A 24,281-nucleotide genomic window follows, 5' to 3' on the forward strand; every position below is an offset into this window, starting at 1 on the left:
TAGGGTTTGAAGATAATGAAACATAACAGCGTTTCTGCATTTGTGTGTGAGGGGTACGTGTGTTCCCTGGGAGCCTCCCTGGAAGGAGGAGAAAACCACGCTGAGATGAGGACCTTGGACCCAGCAGAGTGTCCTTGTCCTTCCTGTGTTCCACCTTGGGGTGGCCAGTGGTGCATCTCTGGCCGGAGGCTGTATTCCACACACATGTGTTCATGTATCAGTATAGAAGGAAGAAGTGATTAGCTACTAAAGGTGTTGTGGGGAAACCGTGGGCAGCCTTTGAGGCCCTTCAGTGTCACCCTCCTGGGCCTCCAAGCCTGCACAGTTTGGAGCCAGGTTAGGCTATTTCCTTCTGTGGTGTCCACACCCCTGGACAGACCCAAAGCATGACCTAGAATTGAGTTGGATTTCTTAGAATAGAGGTGACCGATTCAGTGGCCCGCCCAGCCTCCTCACTTTCCTTTGTCCACACCATTTACAGTTTCTTCACTGACCTTCATGGGGAAAGAAGGAAAAAGGAAGGAGAGGCAGGCTTGGCACTGAAGTCACCCGGGAAGAGAAGAAAATGATTTTTCTCTGTCTTCTGCCTGCAACCTTAGAGGATGCTACATGTATTTTACCGTCGTCTTCCAGGGTCTGCCCAGTGACCTTTCTCACCCCAGCCCCTCTCACTACAACCTAAAGCCTATTTCTTTCTTAAATTGAGCCAGGTATGAATTGGGGTTGATCTTTTTTCTTGGACTGAGCCTGGCTCACCTACCCCTGGTGTTTGAAGCATGAATGAAGGAACGTTCCCCTCACTCACTCGGGGAAACACAGCCTTCCTTAGGTGCTGTCCTGCAGTCTAGCATTATGCCTGCCTGGATACGGTTATCATCACCACCACTATCACTAATAAAAGTGAAAAGTGGCTTAACTGCCTGTGTTTAAAGCAGAGCATCCAGGGCCATCTTACATTTTTAAGGGTGCCAGCAGTGAGTCAGGGTCCCAGAGCTGGTCAGAGCTGACTTCCGACACGCCTGCGCTCAAGCACTCTGCTGCGGTGCCCAGTCCCCACCAGAAACAAAGGGCTCACGTGTGTTTGGTCAGCCTGGGGTCCAAGGTGCGTTCTGTGTAGATGAGGTGTGTTTCACAAGTCAATGATTAATGCTCCCGCTACTGCCCAGATCCCCTGCCCTGGCCTCATAAGCTGCTCCGATAAGGCAATGCTGACATCTCCAGAGAGCTTCCAGTCAGAGGCCTGCAGACACAGTGGTGTTGGAGTTGAGGCAACATGATACATGGAGTGAGCGTGGCATTAGGAGCTGGGAGACCTGGTTCCTGTTTCAGTTCCATCTCTAGTTTACAGGATGGGTGCCATCTCTCTGGGACCTGGTTTCCTTACTTGAAGATCGACAGGATGAGAACAGTGGCTCTTAATCAGAGGCTCAATCACAATTGCCTGGGTAGCTTTTTTTTTTTTAACCTACATATGCCCAGGCCCTGCCCCTGGAGGTGATTCAGTCCATCCAGGGTGGGGCCCTGGTATACGTGTTTTCCCAGGTGATCTGATGCAGACTTCCTTTGAAAACTACTGGACCAAATAATCCTTAAGGTCCCTTAAGACTCAAGAGCCCCCTCCTCCCTTCCTAAAACTCGAGTGCCGGCTAAGTGGGGTGCTCTGTTGGTTCTCAGCAGTGACTTACATCCATGAATGGATCAGATGTGTGCTTTGCAATGTAGTGTTATAAGGAAAGGTGCGCTTAGGTGGATGAAGCCGGGCAAAGGAGGAGTTGAGAGAAACAGTCTGGGAGGAGGGGTTTGGCCAGGGTGGGTAACTGAGCATGGTGTCTCTGAGCTGGTCTAGGAAACAGCGCTCAGGGTAGAACAAAGTAGGGGTGTGGGCATGTGGGTTTGTTGAATGAATGTGCCTAGGCATCTTTAACACAAAATAAAGGGGAGGTTCGGGAGAAGGAGTGCAGGACTGGCTGTAGTAGAACTTCAGTATGTGTGCACTCCAGAGACCCTCCTGAGCCTGTTAGTGCGAGGGGAGGAGCGGGCAGCCCAGATGAGGGCTGACCTGGGAAGGCAGGGAACTTCTACTTGCTCTTTGAAGACAGGGACCTAGTTTAGTGGGGCCTCCCCCCATCATCACTCACCCCCAAAAGCAGAGGCGCTGGGGACAGATTTGAATTCAAATCCCAGTTCTGTCACTTACTCTGTGACCTTTAGCGAGGTCATTACTATCCCAGTGCCTCATTTCCCTCATTTCTTAAATGAGGATAACGAGACCCACCTAACAGGACTGTTCTGAGGGTTAAATAAAAGTGTAAGTAAAGTGCTTGGCTTGGTAACTGCTCATTAGACAGGTGGTAGCTGCATGGTTTCTCTTATGAAAGTGCCCAGAAAGGGTGTCTCCTGGGGTTCTGTTAACATTCCTCTCCTCTTTCGTGTTTTGTTTGGGGAAGAGAAAATCACCCAGTATATTGAGTTCAGTTTTAATGGCTGTGGGTGGGTGACTCATTGAGCCCCCAGGTGTGGTCCTGGAATTCTGTGAGCCTGGGTTCACCTTCCCTGCCCTAGAGCCTTCTACCATCGCCTGAAAGTCTTCCAGCTTCATTGGGAAAAAAAGCAACTTCAAAATCTAATATCTGAACTTGAAACTCCTGTTTGTCCTGCCCCCTGAGTCAGGAATTCCAGCAGGCCAGTCCTTCTGTGTAAAAGCTCGGGCCCACCCAGAGGAAGCACTCAGCCAGAGGGGGGAAAACCTGCACCTCGCCCTCGGGGACATTCTGATGGGAATACATGATTTTATTCAGATGTGAGAGACAGGACTTTCGCACAGAAATGTGTAGAGTGCCTTATGGAAAGGCACAGATTTGGGCTGGGCAGCTAGTGGCTGAACAATCGCCTGGAGACTCCAGGCTCTTTCTGCCTCAGAGCCTTGTGCCCTCCCTACCCCTGACCTTTGCTTGGTTAACTCTTACTTGTCCTTTTGGTCTCAGCATAAATGTTACTTCCCCAGCAGGCCTTTCCTCCCCACGCCCCCGACTCCTGTGAGCCTCCCATTAATTTTTCTGATAGTGCTCAGTACTTCTTCTATTACACAGCCTATCCCAGTTGGTTCCTGTTGTTGTGTAATTGTGTCTTTAATGCTGGCTTCCTGTAAGCTCCATGGAGGAAGGGACTATTTCTGTTTTGTTCATTGCTACATTCTAGTCTCTACCAGACACTCGATGTTTGTTGAATGAATGTATGATCACCGGGCCCTGGAGTTGGCATGAATGCACCCAGGGAAGGTTTCTTAGAAAAAAGAAGAGAGCTGGGTGGGCCTGGTTAAAAGTTGGGTGAGCATGTTTGCTCCGCCTTCCTCCTTCTGTCTCACCTATACCCCCTGGGCTGTAATTGTCATTTATTCTGAGTTGGTCCTTGGTGGGGCCAGAGAATATCTGGTCTCCACCCTTTGGAGAATAACCCTTTCTAAGCCTGTGATTCAGACAGTCTTTCCTCCCACTCCCTGCGGGCCCCACCCTCCACCTGCTCTTCTTCCAACTGACTCAGCTCTGCGCCCTCTACCCTTCCTCCCAGGGTGTCTTTCCACAGTCCCCTCGCCTGTCATAGCATTCCTTCCAAAGTTCTCTCTCATGGCATCTGGTTGGTCTGCTTTCCAGAATGAGAAGCCACACAGGGGTAGGACAGGTCACAGGCTCTCTTGGTCATGAAGCCTCCCCAGCCTCTTGCTGTGGATTTGTGGGCACCTGACTCCCACAGGAGGCGGTTGGCCATGAGGTATAATGGTTTGTTTGTGCTACGATGGGAAACCAGCAGTGAGAAGCCTTATTATTAGCCAGCCCCTGATTATCGTTGTCCTCCTCTGTGAGCCCGGTGTCTGCCAGCCTCGATGGGCCTGATGTCTCCCCCCACCCGCCTGCCTCCTCCTGCTCCCATACTCTGCCCTTTCTCTCTCCAGCGTCTGCTGGGGACCACCCTTCCTCCCTGCCCTGCAGCCCCACCTCCAGGGCCATAGATCACTCTTCTCTCTTCTCTTTCAACTGCCCTCCTCGCAATTCTACTTTTGTATCTTGTTTCTTTTGTCCTGAGCTGCCACTCTTCACTCTAAATCCCAGTGACACCAGCAGTCTGGGTAAATCACCTTTGGGTGGTTTTTTCCTTGCTCTGTGGGAGGCGAGTCCCTTCACAATGACTGTGCAAATTCGTAGCTCTTTGTGGATATCAAAATGTCTTTACATCCAGGAGTTCTTGTGCGATGGGGTTGGGTAGATAAGGAAAAGGGGCTCTGAGAGGTGAAGCAATTTGCCAGTTTGCCTCCATCACATGAAGAATCAGAACCAGCGCCCAGATCACTTTACTTCCTCAGTGAAGTACAGACACTAACTGTTCCGTGTCATTCCATCTCACCAGACTCCCGGCTGCCTTGGTGCTTCAGCTATGAAAATCCGTCCCTGAGTTATCCGCGTATACTTTTGAACCTAAGTTGTCCTCTGAGATGGGACCGTCTTCTGCCTAACGCAGCCTCTTTCCACTCCTTTCTCTTTTCCAAAATGCTTAACTCTTTCCTCCTTCAGGAACCTTCTCTTTTTCTCTTCTTGTTTCCTATGGTTTTTGAGTTCTTGTTAAAGTTCCCAGTTGGTTTTAGCCAACTATATAGGTGTTCCCTGCTTTAAGAAAGTCCACTTTCTAGAAATACATATTTACCAAGCATATAAATTATGGAAAGCTGACAAAAGAGGATTCACTTTTGGTAGCTGTCCTAGTCCTTTGCTTTTAAGTGAATATTTATGGATTGTTTTGGGAGATTTGAGATAAACCCAAAACTAGTGTTAGAAACTGTTGGAAAGGGTTGGTTTTTTCCTAAATAATACCAACTTTCTTTTATTTCTATATTTATTCATTCAACAGAAAGATATTGAATGTGGCCTTGACCTCTAAGACCTCTTGCAAAGGATACAGACAATTAAAGAATCAATCTCAAAAATGTAATTGGTGCCAGGAAAGGGGCAGTGCAGAGTGCTGTGGGAGCAAGAAGATAGTCAGGGAAGCCTCCTGGAGGAGGTGATGACTATGTTGAAGTCTGGAAGGATGGGCATGGGGCATCCAAGTAGAGGGGAGGGGTGAGATGCTCTTGGAAGAATGGACAGCGTATGCAAAGACCCACACGAAGAACTGAGAGAAATCCAGTAGAGTGAGGGTTACTGCCTCCTGCCTCGTCCCCACACCAGCAAGAAACAAATGATCCCAGGATGGGGATGGACAGGGCTCCAGATGAACCGTGCCTGGGATCATCAGCTGCAAGGCAGTCCAATTTGAGCCTAAGGAAGAACCTCTCTGGCCCACAGACAGCACATGGAATCCAGTGGACAAAGCTCTGGGGGTGGTGTGTACCATGGGAGGCCTCCTTGGATTTGCCATCGGAAGACTAACCAGGCTTGAGTTCCAGCCCCACTTTGAGAAGCTTGACTTCTTGGAACCTTGGTTTTTCTCACCTGTGAAATGGGGTAGTAATTCCTGCCTGGCCTGCTTGCAGGTCGGAGGCACACACGAGCCAATGGCTGTGGAAGCACCTTGTAGACCATGAGGAGCCGGGTGGTTGGGTGAAGGCGGCCACGGCAGTGGCCGTGAGATGATGAAATTGAGTCTGCTGGCCACAGACAGAGACTGATTCTTGTGTTGGGGCCAAGATCAGACTTTGGTGGCTTGTAATGTTTTAAAAGCAAAGGCCTGAAAAAGTTGAGACTTGGGAAGTGAATACTGGAGAGGTAAAGGGAAGATAACCCCTCAGCTGCCTGTAAGACCTGGCACGATCTTGCGGCTCTGGGCAGGGGGATGGCTAGCATGACCTCCCGCAGTCTTCAGACCCAAGGCTGAGGGTTGTCCCCCGGGGCCTGCAGTTCTGTGTTCCCTTCAGAGACTCTGGAGACAGGCGGAATCTCAGAAGCAAGCTGTTTATCTTTTAGGTTTCTTGGTTTATTTTTAAATTTCTGAGTGTGATGGTATTTATTTTTTCCTTTTCCCTTTCCCCACTTCTCCGGCTCAGCATCAGAAAGAGACCATCTGTCCCCTGCCTTGCTTGCGGCCATTTTAGAACCAGCACAAGGCTGTTGAATTCTGGTCCCCTCTTCTCCTTCTCTTCCTCCCCCGCTGCCTGACTTTCTCTCCTCTGCGCTCTTCCAAAGACCTCTCTCATCTTGCTACGTCCAAGTGTCAGCTACCCACCTCCTGTGGGCCTCTCCATCCTTGGAGACCTCTGGTCTGGATGAAGCCCCCAGCCCAGGGTCCCCAGTGCTGTGGGGAACCTGGGCACTGAGGTGTGGGGGGAACTGCTCCCCGCCTGGCTCAGGCAGGGCCCCCATCTGCTCTGACTGGTTTCTGATCAGAATGGGATTTGTGTTCACGTGTGTGTCATGTCTGGACTTGCCTCTGCCTCCGCATGTATCTGCATGTGTGTATGTGTTCCTGTTCATGTGTGTGTTTTTCTTGGATCTTAGAGAACCAATAGGAGTGACTTAAAAGCTACCCTTCTGCCAGCACATAAATATCTTTCCTGGTTTCTTTCCCGCCCCTCTGCTCCGGGGGCGTACTTGAGTTCCTCCCCTCCTGCACTCTTTTCCCATAAAAACACTTCAAAGCAGCCCATAAACAGAGGACTAGTACTTCGCAGTGTGGAGCCAGAAAGGGTGCAGCTCAGTTCCACAGTGTGAGAGGCAGGCTTACCCCAGAGCAGAGTGGAGCAGCAGTGGGAGCTGGGAAGCAGAGTTTTGGGAAAGCTTCCGTAGAGTCCAGTTTATTGCTGGACGTTGCGGACAATGGGAATTGAGAAGGGTTTTCACCTTCCTTTCCCCCTCTCTTCTGTCCAGTTTGGTGGCTCGGAAGGAGGTGCCCTGACCACCTCTGCTGACTTCTTTTCTCACAAGTCCATCTCCTGCTTTGGCCTCAGGCCTGCTTTCCACTCTGAGCCCTTGGGGTAGGAACGGGGGTAACATAACACACTCCCCCTTGTGCTATGGGGAAACAGAGACTGACCCCGGCCTCAGAGGGCCACTCCTGTTGATGAAGGCAGATGTCTGGACCCGTTGGGTCCTTGGGGCTGTCTGCTTTCTCTCCCTGGGTACAAAGAGAGAGGTGACCTGACGGAACTTTTCCTGCTGCTGCCCTGCCCGCAGCCCACACATCCACTCACAGCCTCGTCCTCTCACACACCCTCCTTTCTCACAAACACACACCCTCCTGTAGTGTTTCCCAGGTGCATACACGCACACACATCCTCTAGGTGCTCACAGCTAATTGAGGGACGTCTGAGTCTCCAGCCTCCACCAGAATATCCCCCACTCCATGTCCCTGCCAGTTCTGAGTGTGCCTGCATCCCTGGGGGACTCCCTGCTGGGGAGACTTGTCAGCCCCTCAGGCCCTCCCTGATGCTGGGTCCGAGGAAGGGGCTTGGGGTTACTGATCTGGATAGTAGTGGGACAGGGGATGGGGTTGCCCTGCAGTCGGTGTTTTAGCGCTTGGGCTGTTGGTGTTTTGGGGGTGGCTTTGAGGCCACTGATGAGCTTCTGGGAGGTTGAAGGCCCCCTCCCCCAGGCTGTGTCTTGGTACCAGCCCTGCCTCTGCCTCCCTCTTCCTCTCTGTGTGGGCCTTCTGGGTCACAGGAAGAGCTCAGGAAAACAGGCCTATTGTTTTCCTCTGGGAGGGAGGGCAGGAGGGCCTCTCAGCCCAGCCTAGTCTCAGCACCAGATAGAGAGAGGCCCCACAGGCCCTGGCAGCCCTGTTCTTCCAGACCAGAGCTGTTGGCTCTGGGCTTCATTAGGCAGCTCTCTGTGGTTCCTTCTGTGGACCACAAGTTCCCATTCTCTTTCCCGAGCGGCTCCACACTTCTCCCCACCATCCCCCATCTGTATCTCAGGTTTCTCTTGATCCCCTGGTCCTGTGCGTGCTTGGCAACAGAAGGAGGTGGGCTCTGGCCCCCTCCCCCATCGCTTGTCCTCCTCCTCCCCCAACCCTGGGGCAGCCCCGCCTCCTGGCGCTATTCCCCCGTTGGGGGTAGGACGGCAGCTCGCCTGGGTTAGGACACCTCACTGGTTACAGCAGCAGGACCTGCCAGGGCACATCCGCGTGAATGATCACTGCCAGGCCTGAAGCGCGGGAGAGACCAGACCTTCCCTTGTCTCTTTCCCAAGGACTCAGCCCTTCCCAAGCTTTGCAGTTCTAGTTCTTTCTACCGTTCCAGCGGAAACTCCTAGAATCTCCTGGAATTCTTAATGGATGGCCCTTCCAGCTCTGAAATTCTCTAAGACTCATGGGTCAGCAAAAGTGGGGGATAGATTTTCCTATCCTGCTGGCTTCTGCAGTTGCCTCAAAAGCAGTCTCACCCCTGATGTTTCAGCACATGTAACTCTTCTCGACATGTTAATTCTCTTCTCTGTGTCGGCGTCTGGTTTATAAGCTCCTGGAAGGTAGAGCCAGGGTGTAAGAAAGCACTCTTTGGCAGGCAGTTAAAAAGGATGCCGCAAATATTGATAACAGTTTGCATTTGTTAAAGTACTTCAAAACACCCGAACCCCTCAGGGAATTTCATCTATGTGCAGAGCGGGCACAGCGGAAAGGACCCTCCCCATTGCGATGGGGACAGTCTGAAGCAGCCCAGGGAGTGGCCTGTGCTGACGGGAGGTGTTGTCGGTGGAACAGCACTGAGGCTGTGGCGGGGGCTTATCTGCCACCTCTGGGCCACCTCCAAGAAATGGGACCCCAAACCTGAGAGGCTGGCCTCTTTGTGGCCACTCTGTCCCCACCCCTTCCTCCTGGGTTCCACCATGACTCCAGACCTCGCCTGTACGTTTCTGGGTACCCGCACGCCGATTGCAGGGGAGTCCTGGGGTTCTCTCCTCTCCTCTCCCTCCCATGTCCTGCAGGTGTGGCTCAGGGCACCCTTGGCCTTGAGCTTCAACTGTTGCCCCTGCCACCACCCCATCCCAGCCAGTCCTCAAAACAATTGACCCATAAACTCTTTCCTATTTTCTCTTGGGAAATAGTCACAGCCTTTATTTTTAACCTTATCTCAGTCTGTCCTGACTCTGGAGCCAAGCTTTGTGCATTCAAATCCTGGCCCCGCCACTTAATTAGCTGTTTGACCTTGAGCAAGTTACTTACCTTCCTGAGCCTCAGTTCCCTCGTCTGCAAAATGGCGATAATAATAGTATTAACGTCCTGGAGTTTTGCGGGGACTGAATTAATAGGTGTGTAAAGATCCTAGAACAGTGCTGGCTATCACTGTTCATTTTTATCAGCTTTTGAGATCCAGAATCTCACTGTAGACTGAGCACACAAGCTGCAGCATCGCCCGCTCCCTGGAACTGGAGCTCTAGGGGCTTCTGGGTCGTGGTACCTCCCGGGCACGGTGGGAGTCGGTCAGTGGGGTCTGTCCCCCACTTCCCTCTCTGCTCTGCTTCGTTCTCAGCTGGCCTCTCTACTCACGAACAGTCTCTCTTTCCTTTACCTGAGATGAGAATGGCCCTGCAGCCCTGACCGTCCAGGTACCTATCTGAAATCTTCCTCTTGGGTTTTAGTTGGAATGGCTGAGCAAGAAACGCCCTTGCTCACCTTTTCTCTTCTACCTTGGATTGGCTACCCCTGGGTCAGGAGCCCATCTCCTGGACTTACGAGGTAGGACTAGGGCAAGAAAGGGACCAAATGGTTGAAAATATAGTTCTTCAAGTAACAGGACCTCCGAGCAGGGCAAAGGAGGCCTGGGAGTCAAATTTTGAGGTCAGAATTTGGCTCCACCACTTCCTGGCTGTGCGTAACCCCGAGCATGTTATTTAATTGCTCTAAACTTCCTTCCCTGTGGAATAAATATGCCAACAGCACCTACCTTAGAATTTGTTATGAGATCATACTTCTCAAGTGCTTAGCAGTACCAAGACCAAAGAAAATACTCAACTGCTAGCTAGTTAATTATTAAGAGGATATGAGGATGGTGGGCAAATGAGAGAGATCCCTGAGACAGAAAATGTGGGAGATCTCATAAGGCAGTCAAAATAAGGGCCACAGAGATGGGCAGAGCATTCTTTGCTCAGAAAAGTCCTGGGAAGGCTTCTAGACCCCAGCTTAAGTACGTCACCCTTGGTAGAATCTTTCCAATTCCCCACACTTGGTCAAGTTTGTCTCTTAGCACCCTGTGGTTCTCCATAGCACATAAGAGGTACCACAGTTACAGAGAAAGAACTGTAGCGTTGTTTAGGGTCTGCCTCTCCCATCAAAACGTAAACACGTTTCATTCTGGGCCAGGTGGCTTTCGGCAGGGACTGCCCCGTTTTACTCACTACTGTATTCCAGAGTCTGACACAACTCCTGGCACGCGGGGAGGAAGCAATACCTAGTCATCAGGTTGGCAGCTTCGTGGAAGCGTGCACTTGCACATTTAGAATCAGAGAGTTAGAAGTGCAAGTTTTCTTGTCGAAAGGGAACCCAGAGAGGTTAAGTGACTTTCCCTCAAACACATAGCCTGTTAAAGCAGCAGAACCAGAATAGAAACCAGGTTGCCTAACTCTGTGTCATATAAATGGTTGTATTTTATCATTTTCTCAGGACTTTTTTCATAGGTGTTACTAGACTGGAAGCACTTCGAGGGCTCCTTCCGTGTTAGTGGGGTAGCTTTCTTAGAGTGGAAGCTGTCCCTAATCAACAATAATGTATTGAGCCTTATGGGAGATGCTCTTAGGATTACTATTTTTAATAATAGCTCTATTGATATATAACTCACATAGCACAAAGTTCAGCCTTTTAAAGTATTTTAGAGTGGTTTTAAGTGTATTCACAGACTTACTGTCACCACTGTCCAATTTCAGAACATTTTCATCAGCCCCAAGCAAAACCGAATACCCAACAGCAGTCACTACCATTCCTCTCTCCTCCCAGCCCCTGGAAACCACTACTCTATTTTCTGTCTCTACGGATTTGCCTGTTACAGACATTACACATAAATGGAGCCCTACAATATGTGTTTTTTTTTTTTTTACTGTCTTCTTTCATTTAGTGTAATGTTTTCAAGGTTCATCCAAGTTGTAGCATGTATCATTACTTCATATCTTTTTATTGCCAAATAATATTCCATTATTGGAGTATCATATTATTGGACTATCCATAAATGGTTATAACACATCTATTCGTTGGTAGATGGACATTAGGTTGTTTCTGTTTTGGGGCTCTTTTATCAGAAATGCTGCTGTGAACATTTCATCTGCAGATTTTTGTGTGTACGTGTGTTTTCAGTTATCTTGGGTATCTACCTAGGAGCAGAATTCCTGGATCATGTGATAACTGTTTTACACCCTGAGGAACTGCTAAATTGTTTTCCAAAGTGACTGCACCATTTTACGTTCCCACCAGCAGTGTATGAGGGTTCCAGATTCTCCACGTGCTCATTACTGTCCATCCTTTTGATTATGGCTGTCTTAGTGTGAAATGGTGTCCTGTGGTTGTGGTTTCCATTTCCCTAGTGACTCACGTTGAACATCTTTTCATGTGCTTATTGGCCACCATATATCTTCTTTGAGAAAAATGTCTATTCAGATCCTTTGTCCAATTTTTAATTGGGTTATTTGTCTTTTTATTGTTGAGTTATTTTATCCTTAAGGAGTTCTTTTTACTATTCTGGATACAAGTCCTTTATCAGATACAAGTCTTTATCTAGATACAAGTCCCTGATCAGATACATAATTTGCAAATGTTTTCTCCTGTTCTATGGGTTGTCCTTTCACTTTTTTGATGGTGTCCTTTAAGCACGTGAGTTTTAAATTTTGATGAAGTCCAATTTATTTTTTTTCTTTGTCGCTTGTGCCTTTGGTGTCATCTAAAACCATTCCTTGATCCAAGGGCATGAAGATCTACTCCTTACATTTTCTTTTGAGATTGTTACCATGTTAGCTCTTAAACTTTTCGGGTCTGTGAACCATTTTGAGCTAATTTTTTGTGTATAGTATGAGGTGTAGGGGTCCAACTCCATTCTTTTGAATGTGGATATTCAGTTGTCCTGGCACCATTTGTTGAAAAGACTATTGAATGGCCTTGGCGCTCCTGTTGGAAATCAGTTGACCCCGAATGTAAGTTTATTTTTGGATTCCCAGTTCCAGTGCATTGATCTGCATGTCTGTCATTATGGCAGTATCATGCTGTCTTGATTAGTGTAGCTTTGCAGTGTAAGTTTTTTAGTTGAGACGTGCAAGTCCTCTTTGTTCTTCCTTTTCAAGATTGTTTGTCTCTTTTGGATCCTTTGCATTTCTGTATGATCTTTTAGGACAAGCTTGTCAATTTCTGCAAAAAAAAAAAAACAAAAAAAAAAACCAGCTAGAATTTTGATAGAAGTGTACTGAATGTATAGGTCTTAGCAATATGAAGTCTTCTGATCCAGAAATACGGGATATCTTCCCATTTAGACCTTTAATTTCTTTCAGCAATGTTTTATAGCTTTCAGTGTACATGTCTAACACATCTTTGGTTAAATATATTCTTTTTGACAATATTATAAATGGAATTGTTTTCTTAATTTCATATTTGGATCATTCATTGTAATATGTAGAAATAGAGTTGGTTTTTGTATATCGATCTTGTATCCTGCAACCGTGGTGAACTCGATCAGTTTAATAGATGAGATTAATATGTGAAATTGAGGTTGAAATCCTTGGGTTGGATAGCATATGGTGGACTAGAGTGGCTAGGGAAGACTTCCCTGGGGTCGGGGCGGGGGGAACTTGGAATATGGCTTGGCTGACGAGAGAGGTCATTTTAGGCAGAGTTGGCCACAAGAACACAGGGGGAAGTGGGCATGAGTTGAGTCAGTGAGGTTGGAGAGCTGGTGTAGGAGAGAGCAGCAGGGAGTCACTGCGCCACTGTGACTCCACTCAGACCGCTCCGGCTCCCCGGGTAGTCCTGCACCTCCATTAACCTGTTAGAAACCCCCTAAAGCACCATTTCTCTGTGCCATTGACCCTCTGCATTGGACTCACCCAGAGGATCTGTTAAATATACAGATTCCTGCTCCTCACCCCAGACCTACAGTGCTAAATCTGGAGCGGGATCCTAGGATGCTTACATGTCCTGAAGTCTGAGAACTGTGTAGCATCTCTTCCCAAGCTTTCCCACCTCATTCACTTCTACGTAGTAGACAGTCTTCCCTCCGACATCATAGACCATTGGGTCTTCATGGAGCTCCCCTACCTTCCTTCCTCTTTACTTCAGCGTGGGTCTCTTCTGTCCTCCTCTCTCCCTCCTCTCGTTAATTGTCCCCATCCCTTCCCATCTCCCAGCAGCTGGTTGGACAAGAACCAGGCTGCTGAGAGCAGTTTGATCACCAGAGAAGGAGCCGGAGAAGGCCTGCAGAGCATCGCCCCAGAGCTGTGCCCTGGTGCAAGGGCAGGCCAGGACTGACGGGGCTTCCCAGGAGCAGAGCACCTCCCTCTGGGGATGGTTCTAGATCAGCATCAAAGAGGGTGACTGAGCACACAGACAGGCACATATTTGAAGGGCTCACATTTGTAGCCAGATCAATTAAAAAATTGTGAACTGTGGTGCGCGTTTCTGGGTGTTCTGAATCCTGGGGTAAGTATATCGGAGAAGTAGGCACTGTTGTACTTGGTCATTACTGTAGTCCAGTGGCAGCTCCAGCTTACATACTCATACATACACACACATACATGCACAGATACATACTCATACGCACATATGTGTCATTTAAACATTCAGCTCATCAGGCCTCATCAGCCTCCCCTCTTTTTGTCGTCTCTTCTGTAAGCAGGAGAGATCTTCCCTATTTTGAAAACCTTTTTGTCTGACCCTGCTGCTGCTAGCCATCACCTGTTTCCCCTTCCTCCCAAAGTCAGGCTTCTCCAGAGCGGGTGCTGCACCCTTAGCCTTCACTTCCTCATCACCCTGACAACTCCTGTCCCCACTGTCCCCCCTCTGCTCTCGCAACTGTACTTCCCACTGAGGTGCTCAGCGGCTCCCTCACCCTGGACACCATCTCACACTCATGAGGGGGTGGGAGGTCATTAGATATATTTATTTTTAGAGGAGGTGCTGGGGATTGAACCCAGGACCTCATGCATACTAAGCATGCTCTCTACCACTTGAGCCATACCCTCCCCTACTCTTCAGTTCTTGTCACTAACTGAAAATTTAACCCACCCTCCAAAGCCCACCTCCTCCGGGGAGCCTGCCTGAGATTCCCACCCTGAATTGCAATCTGCCCTCTGAAACTGTAGAGCGGACTTTTTACCTAGTCCAGCTTTCTCTTAGTTAGTTTGAAGAAGATGAGGCCCCAAAAAGTTAAATACTTGCTCATGGACACAAAGCTACATCCTCTCTAGAAAGTCACTCTCCAGCGCTGTCTCCACTGCTCCAGGGCTCGAGTGCTTTCCATTGCTCTCACGGCTGTGATCATAAACTGCCGCATGTTGGTATCGGGGAACTTGGCCTGTCTGTAAAATCATAAGGTCCTTGAGGGGCCGTCCATGCTTCTCATCTGTCACTGAGTTCCCTGTTGTGCCTAACTGAGGACTTGTCTGTCACACAGTCAGTGCGCAATAAATATTTAATGAGTAAGTGAAAGAAGATAAAGTCGCCTGACAGATGTCCCCCGATTAGGGCCCAGCCCAGTGCAGGGTGGATGTTGACACGCACTCAGAAAATATTTATCAATTGGTTAATGGTGGGGCAACTTGAAGTATCCAGCCAAGGTGTTTGGATTCCCTTCTGTAAGCAGCGAGGAGCCACGCCACTTGTGGGCAGAAGAGCTGAATCAGGAAAGGGCTGTTTTTGAGCTGCAGCAGCGGCAGGATGGGTGGCAAGATGGGTGGCGAGGCGGGGGCTGCAGGAGGGAGGAGGGAAGGGGTGGGTCTGGGGTGGCAGCTTCAGGGATGGGGAGGAGGAGCCAAATGGGCACTTTGAAGGGAGAAAGGACCGGATGAGTGTGATGTGGATGAGGAAACGGGGGTAGGGGGCTGGGGGTGGGAAGGATGGAAGAGGACGATGCAGAGGTGGGATTTGCTGTGAAGACCGTGCTGCTGTGCAGAAGTGAGGCGGGCCGGCCTCTGTGGAGCGCGTTCTGTGGAGGGAGTTTGGTACCACGGCTGCTGTGTTCTGCGCGTGGTCTCAGCTTAGTCCTCAGAATAACCCCCTCAGAGGTGTGGTCGTCCTGGCTGTGGGTCAGGAAATGGGCTTGAAACCATTAAATCGGTATCTGAATCTGAGTGTCTGACCTCAGAGATTATCCTTTCATCCCTCAGTGCCTCCCAAACTTGCTGGAAGGAGCCAGCCTGGGCGCTGAGGTTACCAAATTCAACCTGTCTGTGCTGATGTGAGGTGACGGCAGCGTATTAACAGGCTGTTCACGTTTCCCTCTCAGATTAGGAGCATCCAGAAAATCAAGACCAGGTCCTTTCTCCTGCCTCCACTCACCTCAGAAAGAACTAAGATGCAATAAAGGACTTCTCAGCAGTTAATAAGAGGCTCCAGAATGGAGGGCGAGGGTATAGCTCAGTGGTAGAATGCATGCCCAGCGTGCCCGAGGTCTTAGGTTCAACCCTAGTCCATCCATTAAAAAAAGAAAGAAAGAATAACCTAATTACCTCCCCCTCGAAAAAGATGAAAAAATAATAAAGAAAAATTAAAAAAAATAAAAAAGTTGGAAAAACAATTTTAAAAAAGAAAAGCAGCCCCAGAATGGATGAGGCCTTCTTGGGGGAGGTTTTTAGGGAACTCTGTTCACTCCAAGCCTCTACTTGTGAGCTTGCAGGTGGACAGGATAACTTCCTCCAGGTTCCCTGCAGCTCTCAGGTTCACATTAACCTCTCCTTGGCCCCCCATGCTGCAGTGACATTTCCTCCCTTTCCTGTGGGGCCTGATGGTTTTGCACACCTGTTCAAGAGGTTTTTCAGCTGGACCTAAATAATTCAACTTCTATACCATGGACTTCTTTGGTCAGCCCAGGCCCCTTCAGAGCAGGTCGAGGGTGGGGGGTCCCCTCTGCAACTTCTGTCACTCTTCCCTCCGGGGCAGTTCTGGGATGTTTTTTTCAGGCTGCTGCCTGCCAGGCCCTGGGATTGGTGCTAGACAGGCTGTGAGCAAGGAAGATTCAGCCCCTTCTTCTGGGGAGTGTACAGACGACTCAATGTACAGTTCCAGCCCCTGGTGGCACGTGCTCTGATGGGGGCCACATGGGGGGCGCAGGCTACGTCTCCAGTCCACGTCTCCAGTCCTCCTGTTCCCCTCCCGGAGAAAACGGACGAAGACTGTCTGAAAAAGCTGGGATCTCCTGGGTCTCCAGCACACCCAGCTCTGCTCCACGTGCTTCCCGCAGTGGATGAAGCATTCCTTTGGTTTATTTGGTTTTGAGGTGGAGGGGGGTGTTTTTTCAGAAATCCTGTATTGGTTTTCAGAATCAGAAGGGAGTTTTAGATTACATACTTCTAGGGTTGACAGCACAGAGGCCCAAGCGTTGCCTGGAGTGTTTGTTTGCTAAGTGACATCCTCACTCAGTCGTGCAGGTGGGAGAAGGGCCTGTGCTGTGACTGGGCCTGTCCTGCAGGAGGTGGGAGATGAAGGAGCACCGGCCTGCACCTCCCAACCTCGCCCTCTCTCCCTCTCTCCCTCACTCACTCACTCAAAAAGAAGTCCTGCCAGGAGGGTGTGGGTGGCCCCCAGGCAGCTGTGCTGCTTGGCCCAGCAGGCGATGCGCCTCCTTGGAGGCTTTGTCCCAGCCTTTCGGCCCTCTCCCTTCCTCTCCTGGTACCGCTTGACCCGGGAAATCAAGCGGGAACTGCAAGTTCTCCCTTATCACTGTCCCTCTCCGTTCTCCATCCCCCAGGTCCTTCCTGCCCCCCAATACTGGAAGCTCTGGGTCTCGGGAGGACTGGGGCGACTGGGGAGAGAGAGGACACAAGGAATGTGGCTCTTGAGTTCCGGCCCCTCCTACCTTTCCTCATCCCTGCTTTTAAGGAATAAAACAATAAATGATGATAATTAACTTTTATTACACACATGCTTGTGCCAGGCACCGTCTTAAGCCTTTTATGGGCATTGCCTCATTTGAAGTTGACACCAACACCAGAGGTGGGTACTCAGGTGTCCCCGTGGTGCAGATGAGGCCACAGACTTTCAGGCTTTGTCACTGAATTTGAAAACAGAAGCATGTCTGAATAGCCAGCTGGGCTCTGTCTGACTTCTGTTTTCTCTCTCCTCCTTCTGACTTTTCCCAGAGAACACGAATTCTAAACCAGTCCAGGAAAAGGGCAGCTGGCCGTCAGGGTCCCTGAAGCCCCATCTAATATACCAGTATTCACTCTTATCTAAGTGAAGACCTCTAGCTCCAGGATCCTGTTCTGAAGTCCTAACAACTTATTTTTTCTCTCTCCCTCCTCTGCCCTCCCCAGGACCCTGCTGGAATCTTTGAGCTGGTGGAAGTGGTCGGCAACGGAACCTATGGACAGGTATACAAGGTGAGGCTCTGGTGTGCAGCGGCAACATCCTCTTCCAGAGGCCTCTCATGAGTAGGCCCCAGGTCCGGAGGTTTGAGGGGAGCTCTGGGAGATTACAGGGGCAGGGAGAAAGTTGGGGGAAGCCTTGTGGGGAGAGGAGAGAGAATAAACGTCGTGAGGAAAGGAAGCAGCACGAAGCGGGGTGTTTTTGCTGGCCTCTGCCTCTGGGTTTAGAACTGGTCCTGGGTGTGGCAGGAGCAGTCTGCAGCTGGGTGGGGTGTGGGACCAGGACACGTGAGGGTGGCAGGAAGAGTACGAGGACGTGTGTGTCAGAGCCCAGGCCGGAGGTGCAGGGTTGGCTTCTGAGACCACAGTGAGACCCGAGACACTGACCTGCACTCAGGCCTTCTGCTTTGAGGCTGCCTCTCTCCCCCACAGAGGTGGCATTTCCTTGACCACTGATTGTGGCTTTTAGCCTAGACGGCCCAGGCCTCTCACGTGGTCTGACCACAGGTCACTCTGGGTGGGGGAAGTGGTTACAGCAGAGAGGTGTTCAGGGTGGCTGCTGCCCTGGAGCTGGCGGCCCCCGAGCACACACCTGGCTTCTTGTCACCAGACATGATGCTCGGCCTTTTCACAAGTCTCATCTGCATCGCAGGGGCCCAGGTCTCCTGGATCACTGGCACCACCTGCCTGTCTCTTACCCTTCTTCCCTGTAAGCTTTGGGAAGCAGATGTCCCTCCATCCCCCCCCCCCCATCTCTTGCCTAACCGTTGCCATGGAAATGGTAGCTCTGTGTTCTGCTGCTTCTCTGGGCTTGGGGTCTTGAAAGACTGGTGAGGATAAAAATAATCCACAGGCTGGCAGTGCCCCCTCCCTGCTCTTCCCCAGGAAGCCTTGGACTTTCCTGTCCGAGCCCGAGACGGCTCCTGCTAGGAGTTCCAGGAGTGTGAAGGGGGAGGAAGGGGAATGGCAGGGACGCACTCCAGGAGCTTCTTCCCATTAGCGCTAGCGATGAGGCATACACACGTCAGTCTGCCCTGCTGTGTTTCTGAATTCCCTCAAATCTCAGCGCTTTTTTCTTTCCTGCCAACAATAATAAAAAGCCTTGGGGCAGGGGTGATTCTGGGAGAGGCCTCCTGTCCGGAGCGGTGAATCAGGAAAGCACCAGGCTGTTTGTCTTGCACAGAAGATGCCGAAGAGGCGAAGCCCTCCCTCCCCCGCCTTATCCCCTAGCTCCCTCCAGCTCTGTCTGAGGATGGAGAGGTATCTGTCACTCCCTGCTCTTTCAAACTGTAGGACATCTAAGCCAGAGATGCTGGAGCAGAGCTTAAGTATCTCTAGCTCATCCCTCTTAAGTGTTTTAGAGGAGGAGACCCTTCATCCTCATCCAGCTTGGCACGTGGAATCCAGGCTCAGTGGTTTTTCTGTAGTCCTCTGTCTATGACCCCTATGACCAACCCAAACTGAGGTGTCTAGCCTCCATGAGGGTCACTTTCTAAGACAGAAAACAGCCAAAAGGTGTGGCCCTTCCCAGAACCACGCCCTTCCTGAGTGCAGACCCCAGTCCCTCCGTGCCTGGCTCTCTGTCCTGCAGGGTCGGCATGTCAAGACTGGGCAGCTGGCTGCCATCAAGGTCATGGATGTCACGGAGGTAGGGAGTGGCGCGGGGCAGAGGGAGGGTCGAAGTGTTGAGAAGAGGGCAAGGCAGGGGAGCCTCTGAGGGCTCACCTCCTCCCATTCACCTAGGATGAGGAGGAAGAGATCAAACAGGAGATCAACATGTTGAAAAAATACTCTCACCACCGCAACATCGCCACCTACTACGGGGCCTTCATCAAGAAGAGCCCCCCTGGGAACGACGACCAGCTCTGGGTGAGAAGCCCCCTCTGGCCTGTCCGCCTGCCCTTCCCCGGTTAGTCCATCCATTCTCCTGCCTTTGTGCACAGCTCCTGGGAAAGCAGCAGGTCAGAATATCTATGGGTGGTGGCAAGACTTGGCCCCCTCAGGGCAGTGCGCAAGCCTTGCTGGATGGTTAGTAGCTGCAGCTCGCTGTAGCTCTTTTGGGCCTCTCCCAGATTCCCTCCTGGCTCAGAACATTCCTAAGAGTCATCGCCCTCCCTAGCCTGGGCACTGGTGCCGGCCGTCCCCAGCCTCGCCCTTTCTGGTGCTCAGCCCAGCCCCAGAGGGGCGGCGAGCAGCAGGGAACACAGTGATGGCTGGGAGGGTGGGCCAGGGTAGGGGGGAGCTCATGCCACATCCCCCCTCCCGGCAGTTGCCAGACAAGTGCTTATTGAGCACCTTCTGTGTACCCTGCACAGATACTCCTGAGTCATGGTCCCTGTCTGCACGTCTTTTGGGGACACACACACACACACACAACTGAGTAACACATCAGGTAGGTTTACCTGCCAACAGTGAAGTGGGCAATCACTGAGGACTAAAGGTTAGGCGCTAGTGACTGGGCGCCCCCTTCTGGACCCCGAGGGACACTCGTGTGCTCCTCCCACTGGGCTCTGCTGTGGGAGGGGGAGGCCCAGATGCGAGGTGTATGCAAATTACCTCTATCGCACATGCAAATATACACATCCCAGCCAGCCTTTTTCGGGGGTTGGATGTGGCTTTTAGAAAACATACAGTGAAAACATTTGGACAGGCATACTGACCCCCCAGTCTCATTTGGCCTCTGCCTCTGGGTCCCTAGAGATGCCAGCCCATCTCTTCTCACTTCCCTGCTCAGCCCTGCCTGATCACAGGCTCCCTCCTGCAGCTCTCTGGTAGCCCCCGTTGTCTCCAGTGGACCTGGGAATTGCTGATTCTTGGCCCCTTTCTTGCCTCTCTGTCAGGGGTTGGCCTGATAGTATCTGCAGCTCTGTGGGTCATAAAGTTTCCAGCAGCGACTCAGCTCAGCCACAGACAATGTGGAGATGAATGGGAATGTCGCTGGATTCCCAAAGGTCTCTGTTTAGGACACCAAGATTTGAATTCCATATGATTCCTCCTTTGATTTTCTTCCAACCATTTAAAAATATAAAAAGCATGCGTAGCTCACAGGCCATAGGCGGCCGGTGCCTGCTCCAGAGCAGGGGCTTTTAACCATCGGGGCTTCACGGGTCCTAGGGAGCGCCTGAGGAAAGCCCAGGGAAATGCACAAGCCCACGTCGTTTGTCTACAGTTTCAGGGATTTGCTGGGCACCTACTCTGGACCCAGACCCCCTCCCTTACCCCACCTTCCCTGTCTCTCCCAACAGTAAACCTCTCCCAGCTTCCCTCCTACTCTCAGCAAGGTCTGCGGCCCCTGCTCTCCAGCTTGTACCAATCCTGGCACCAGGGGCGCCGGCCCTCCTGCAGGGGGCTGACTGGCAGGGGCCTTGGCTGACAGATGCTTTTCCTTCCCGTGCCTCCCTGGGACCGTAGCTGGTGATGGAGTTCTGCGGTGCTGGTTCCGTGACAGACCTGGTGAAGAACACGAAAGGGAACGCCCTGAAGGAGGACTGTATCGCCTACATCTGCAGGGAGATTCTCCGGGTGAGCGCCAGGCCCCTCCCGCCGCCTCCTGGGCCCGCCCCGCTGCAGCGGCTCCCTGAACAGGGACCCTCCCGCATGTGGAGGGAGATGGAACTGTGCCCTTTTGAAGGAGCAGATTGCCGGATGCGGGTGGGGGTGGAGGCGGAGTCCCTACCTTGGAGAACCCTCAGAGGAAAGTCCCCACAAAAGCTCAGCCTGGACTTGTGCTTCTGGGTGGGGCGTGGGGCGGGACTGATGCTTGCCCCTCCCCTCCGCTCAACACCAAGGCCACTCCCCCCACCTCCCGCCCCAGGGTCTGGCCCATCTCCACGCCCACAAGGTGATCCACCGAGACATCAAGGGGCAGAACGTGCTGCTGACTGAGAACGCTGAGGTCAAGCTAGGTACGCCGACCCCTTCTGACGTCCAGCACGGATCAAGAGTTCCCTGTATTCACTCCCTATGGTGGCTCCGGTCCAACTACCTGTGGGCTGGGAGGTTCGCTCCTCCTCCCCAGAGATGCCTGTTGTGTCTCAGGTGCTGTGCAGGCCCCTCTGGGGAGATGGGATAGTTTGGACTCTTCTGCCTGGGAGGCTGTCCCTTGGAACTTTCACCGTAGTTTTTCCCCAGACGTGATGCAGGAGCTTAGGTCAGGGTCTTTGGGATGTCCATGGCACGGCAGAGGTGGCAGGGGGCGTCCCCGCAGGGCATGCACACACGGGCTGAGTCTGAGACCCGGGAGCAGACGTGGCGCTCTGCTACGGCCCCTCCCTCTGTGTCCTCTCAGTGGATTTCGGGGTGAGCGCTCAGCTGGACCGCACCGTGGGCAGGCGGAACACTTTCATTGGGACCCCCTACTGGATGGCCCCCGAGGTCATTGCCTGTGATGAGAACCCCGACGCCACCTATGATTACAGGGTATGGAGTTGGGCGCATGGAGGCAGCCAAGGGCAGGAAGTGAGGTGGGCGATGGGTAGACAAGATATCAGTCTGAGCAGGTCGGGGAACAAAATGCAGGCCTACAGGCATGTTAGCAGTGAGGACGGGGAACATTCTGCAGCAAGGAGAGGGTGTATGCGAAGGTCGAAGTTTGGGGAGGGCGAGGGTAGTGCGGGTAGGAGCAGAGGAGCCTTGGGAACCAGTCTCTAAGAGGCTGGGTGTGGAGGGTGAAGAGAGTGGTCAGGAACATTCACCTGTCCCTCTCCTCTCGTCTCTGCAGAGTGACATCTGGTCTCTAGGAATCACAGCCATCGAGATGGCAGAGGGAGCGCCCCGTAAGTGCGGAGTCTGAGAGAGAGGGGAGGGCCCAGAAAGCAGCTGTTGGGAGGAGGTGGGTTATGGGACGTCTGGTGAGAAGGGCTCCTTTAGGCTCTCAGCATGAGAAGAGGGACTGACCATGTCTCTTCTTTGCGCCAGCTCTGTGTGACATGCACCCCATGCGAGCCCTCTTCCTCATCCCCCGGAACCCGCCACCCAGGCTCAAGTCCAAGAAATGGTAGGTCTCTGGGAGTCTGGCATCTCGGAAGGAGGCCCCTAGACAAGGCACCCCGCCGTACCCCCTGCACCCACACTTGGGTCTGCACCTGAAAAGAGGGGTCCAGAGGGGGTGGCACTGTAGCCAGGAACCTAGTGCTGGGATACATGGAGACAGGAGGGAAGGCAGGGTGGCTTTTGGATGAATGATCCCCCCTCTCCCTCCTGGGACCACCCCACTCCCGAGGGGGCCCTCCGGGTATGAGCCACCATCGTTTCCAGGTCTAAGAAGTTCATCGACTTCATTGACACCTGTCTCATCAAGACTTACCTGAGCCGCCCACCAACGGAGCAGCTCCTGAAGTTCCCCTTCATCCGTGACCAGCCCACTGAGCGGCAGGTCCGCATCCAGCTCAAGGACCACATCGACCGGTCCCGGAAGAAGCGCGGCGAGAAAGGTCTGTGGGCGAGGAGGGAGGTGGTGGGTCTCGGGACACACGTCAGCCCTGCACCTCTTCACCAGCCCTGGCTCCCCCTGGCTCCCCTTCCGGCCCTCCTTCCAGGCCCAGCTCTCCCCAACCAAGGAGATCTCCTTTCCCAAACTTCCAACCCCAGAGGAGTTTTTCCTCTGTCACCTCCTGATCCAAGTCAGCCTTGCCAGTGAGGGTCACCCTCTTACACCTTTATAAGAGCCTCACACTGAGCATGTGCATGTGTAAGTGCACGTACACCTCCCACCCACCGTGGGGGCTAATCCCCATCTCTGTCCAGGCCCAAACCTGAGACCCACCGTCGCCCTATTGCTCCAAGGAGGCGGGCGGGGACCCAGGTGCGTGGCCATCCAGACGGACCTTACTGGTTATCCCCGTCTAAGGTTTCCCTAGCCCAGGGTGGGGTCTGGGGCAGTGGGAGAAGAAACAGCAGCGATCTCCCTCCTGCAGAGGAGACAGAGTATGAATACAGTGGCAGCGAAGAGGAAGACGACAGCCACGGAGAAGAAGGAGAGCCGAGGTGGGCATGGCAGGCAGAGGTTGGGGACCGTCACTTACCATCTGAGGGGACAACAGGGGTCCTTAGCCTGGGGACTCTCAGTCTGGGGATAGTGGGCACAGAGAGGTAGAGACCCCATAAAATGGAATCCCTGCGTGCTGAGAAGAAACAACAGATGAATGAGCAAGGAGGGGCAAGGAGGATTCAGGGCTGCAGGCTGGGACGTTAAAAGGGGCAGGGCCCCAGGCAGGACAGAAGGAGGGCAGGTCTCCAGTCACCCAGGGGTGGCCAGAGGCAGGCTGTTTGGTCCAGGTGATGCGCCCCCTCGGCTCCCAGGGGTGACGGTGGCCTCTGACCTCAGTGCTCCATGTGCCTTCCTGACCCAGCTCCATCATGAATGTGCCCGGGGAGTCCACCCTCCGCCGGGAATTCCTCCGGCTCCAGCAGGAGAACAAGAGCAACTCAGAGGCTTTAAAGCAGCAGCAGCTGCAGCAGCAGCAGCAGCGAGACCCTGAGGCACACATCCAGCACCTCCTGCACCAGCGGCAGCGTCGCATCGAGGAGCAGAAGGAGGAACGGCGGCGCGTGGAGGAGGTGAGGGGCATGGGGGGTGTCCTGGAAGGGCCTGGTGGGGTCTCTGGTCCCACCTCTGGTTCCCTTCGGACACCAGGGAGAACAGGGAGCCATCTTGTATGGACGGGCTCTGTCCTCTGTCAGGGGTCGGTCCCCAGGCAGTCTGTCCCCCGCCAGCCCTGTGTGGCTGTTGTGCCATCATCCCTTCAGAGCAGGGACGTTTCTGAAAAGCCATACTGGCTCCCCACAGACAAGCCTGTCCCGCCCTTGTTT

General features: G+C 52.3%; 1 protein-coding gene across 13 annotated transcripts in view; it reads left to right on the top strand.

Moving 5' to 3' along the window:
* MINK1 (misshapen like kinase 1) overlaps positions 1-24,281 on the top strand; it is a 44,332-nt gene that overhangs the window by 10,627 nt on the left and 9,424 nt on the right. For all 13 annotated transcript variants that reach the window (XR_012499395.1, XM_074342393.1, XM_074342390.1 and 10 more), the window contains exons 2-12: positions 17,421-17,486; positions 19,063-19,119; positions 19,215-19,340; positions 20,883-20,993; positions 21,286-21,376; positions 21,760-21,890; positions 22,192-22,246; positions 22,389-22,467; positions 22,728-22,903; positions 23,387-23,456; positions 23,822-24,029. Coding sequence is in view for 12 of the 13 variants with exons in the window: in XM_074342393.1 (XP_074198494.1) it covers positions 17,421-17,486; positions 19,063-19,119; positions 19,215-19,340; positions 20,883-20,993; positions 21,286-21,376; positions 21,760-21,890; positions 22,192-22,246; positions 22,389-22,467; positions 22,728-22,903; positions 23,387-23,456; positions 23,822-24,029 (1,170 nt within the window). In the remaining variant the exon portion in view is untranslated. The remainder of the gene's footprint in view (positions 1-17,420; positions 17,487-19,062; positions 19,120-19,214; positions 19,341-20,882; positions 20,994-21,285; positions 21,377-21,759; positions 21,891-22,191; positions 22,247-22,388; positions 22,468-22,727; positions 22,904-23,386; positions 23,457-23,821; positions 24,030-24,281) is intronic.

The sequence above is a fragment of the Camelus bactrianus genome, chromosome 16 (genome assembly GCF_048773025.1).
Source record: "Camelus bactrianus isolate YW-2024 breed Bactrian camel chromosome 16, ASM4877302v1, whole genome shotgun sequence".
Classification (NCBI taxonomy): domain Eukaryota; kingdom Metazoa; phylum Chordata; class Mammalia; order Artiodactyla; family Camelidae; genus Camelus; species Camelus bactrianus.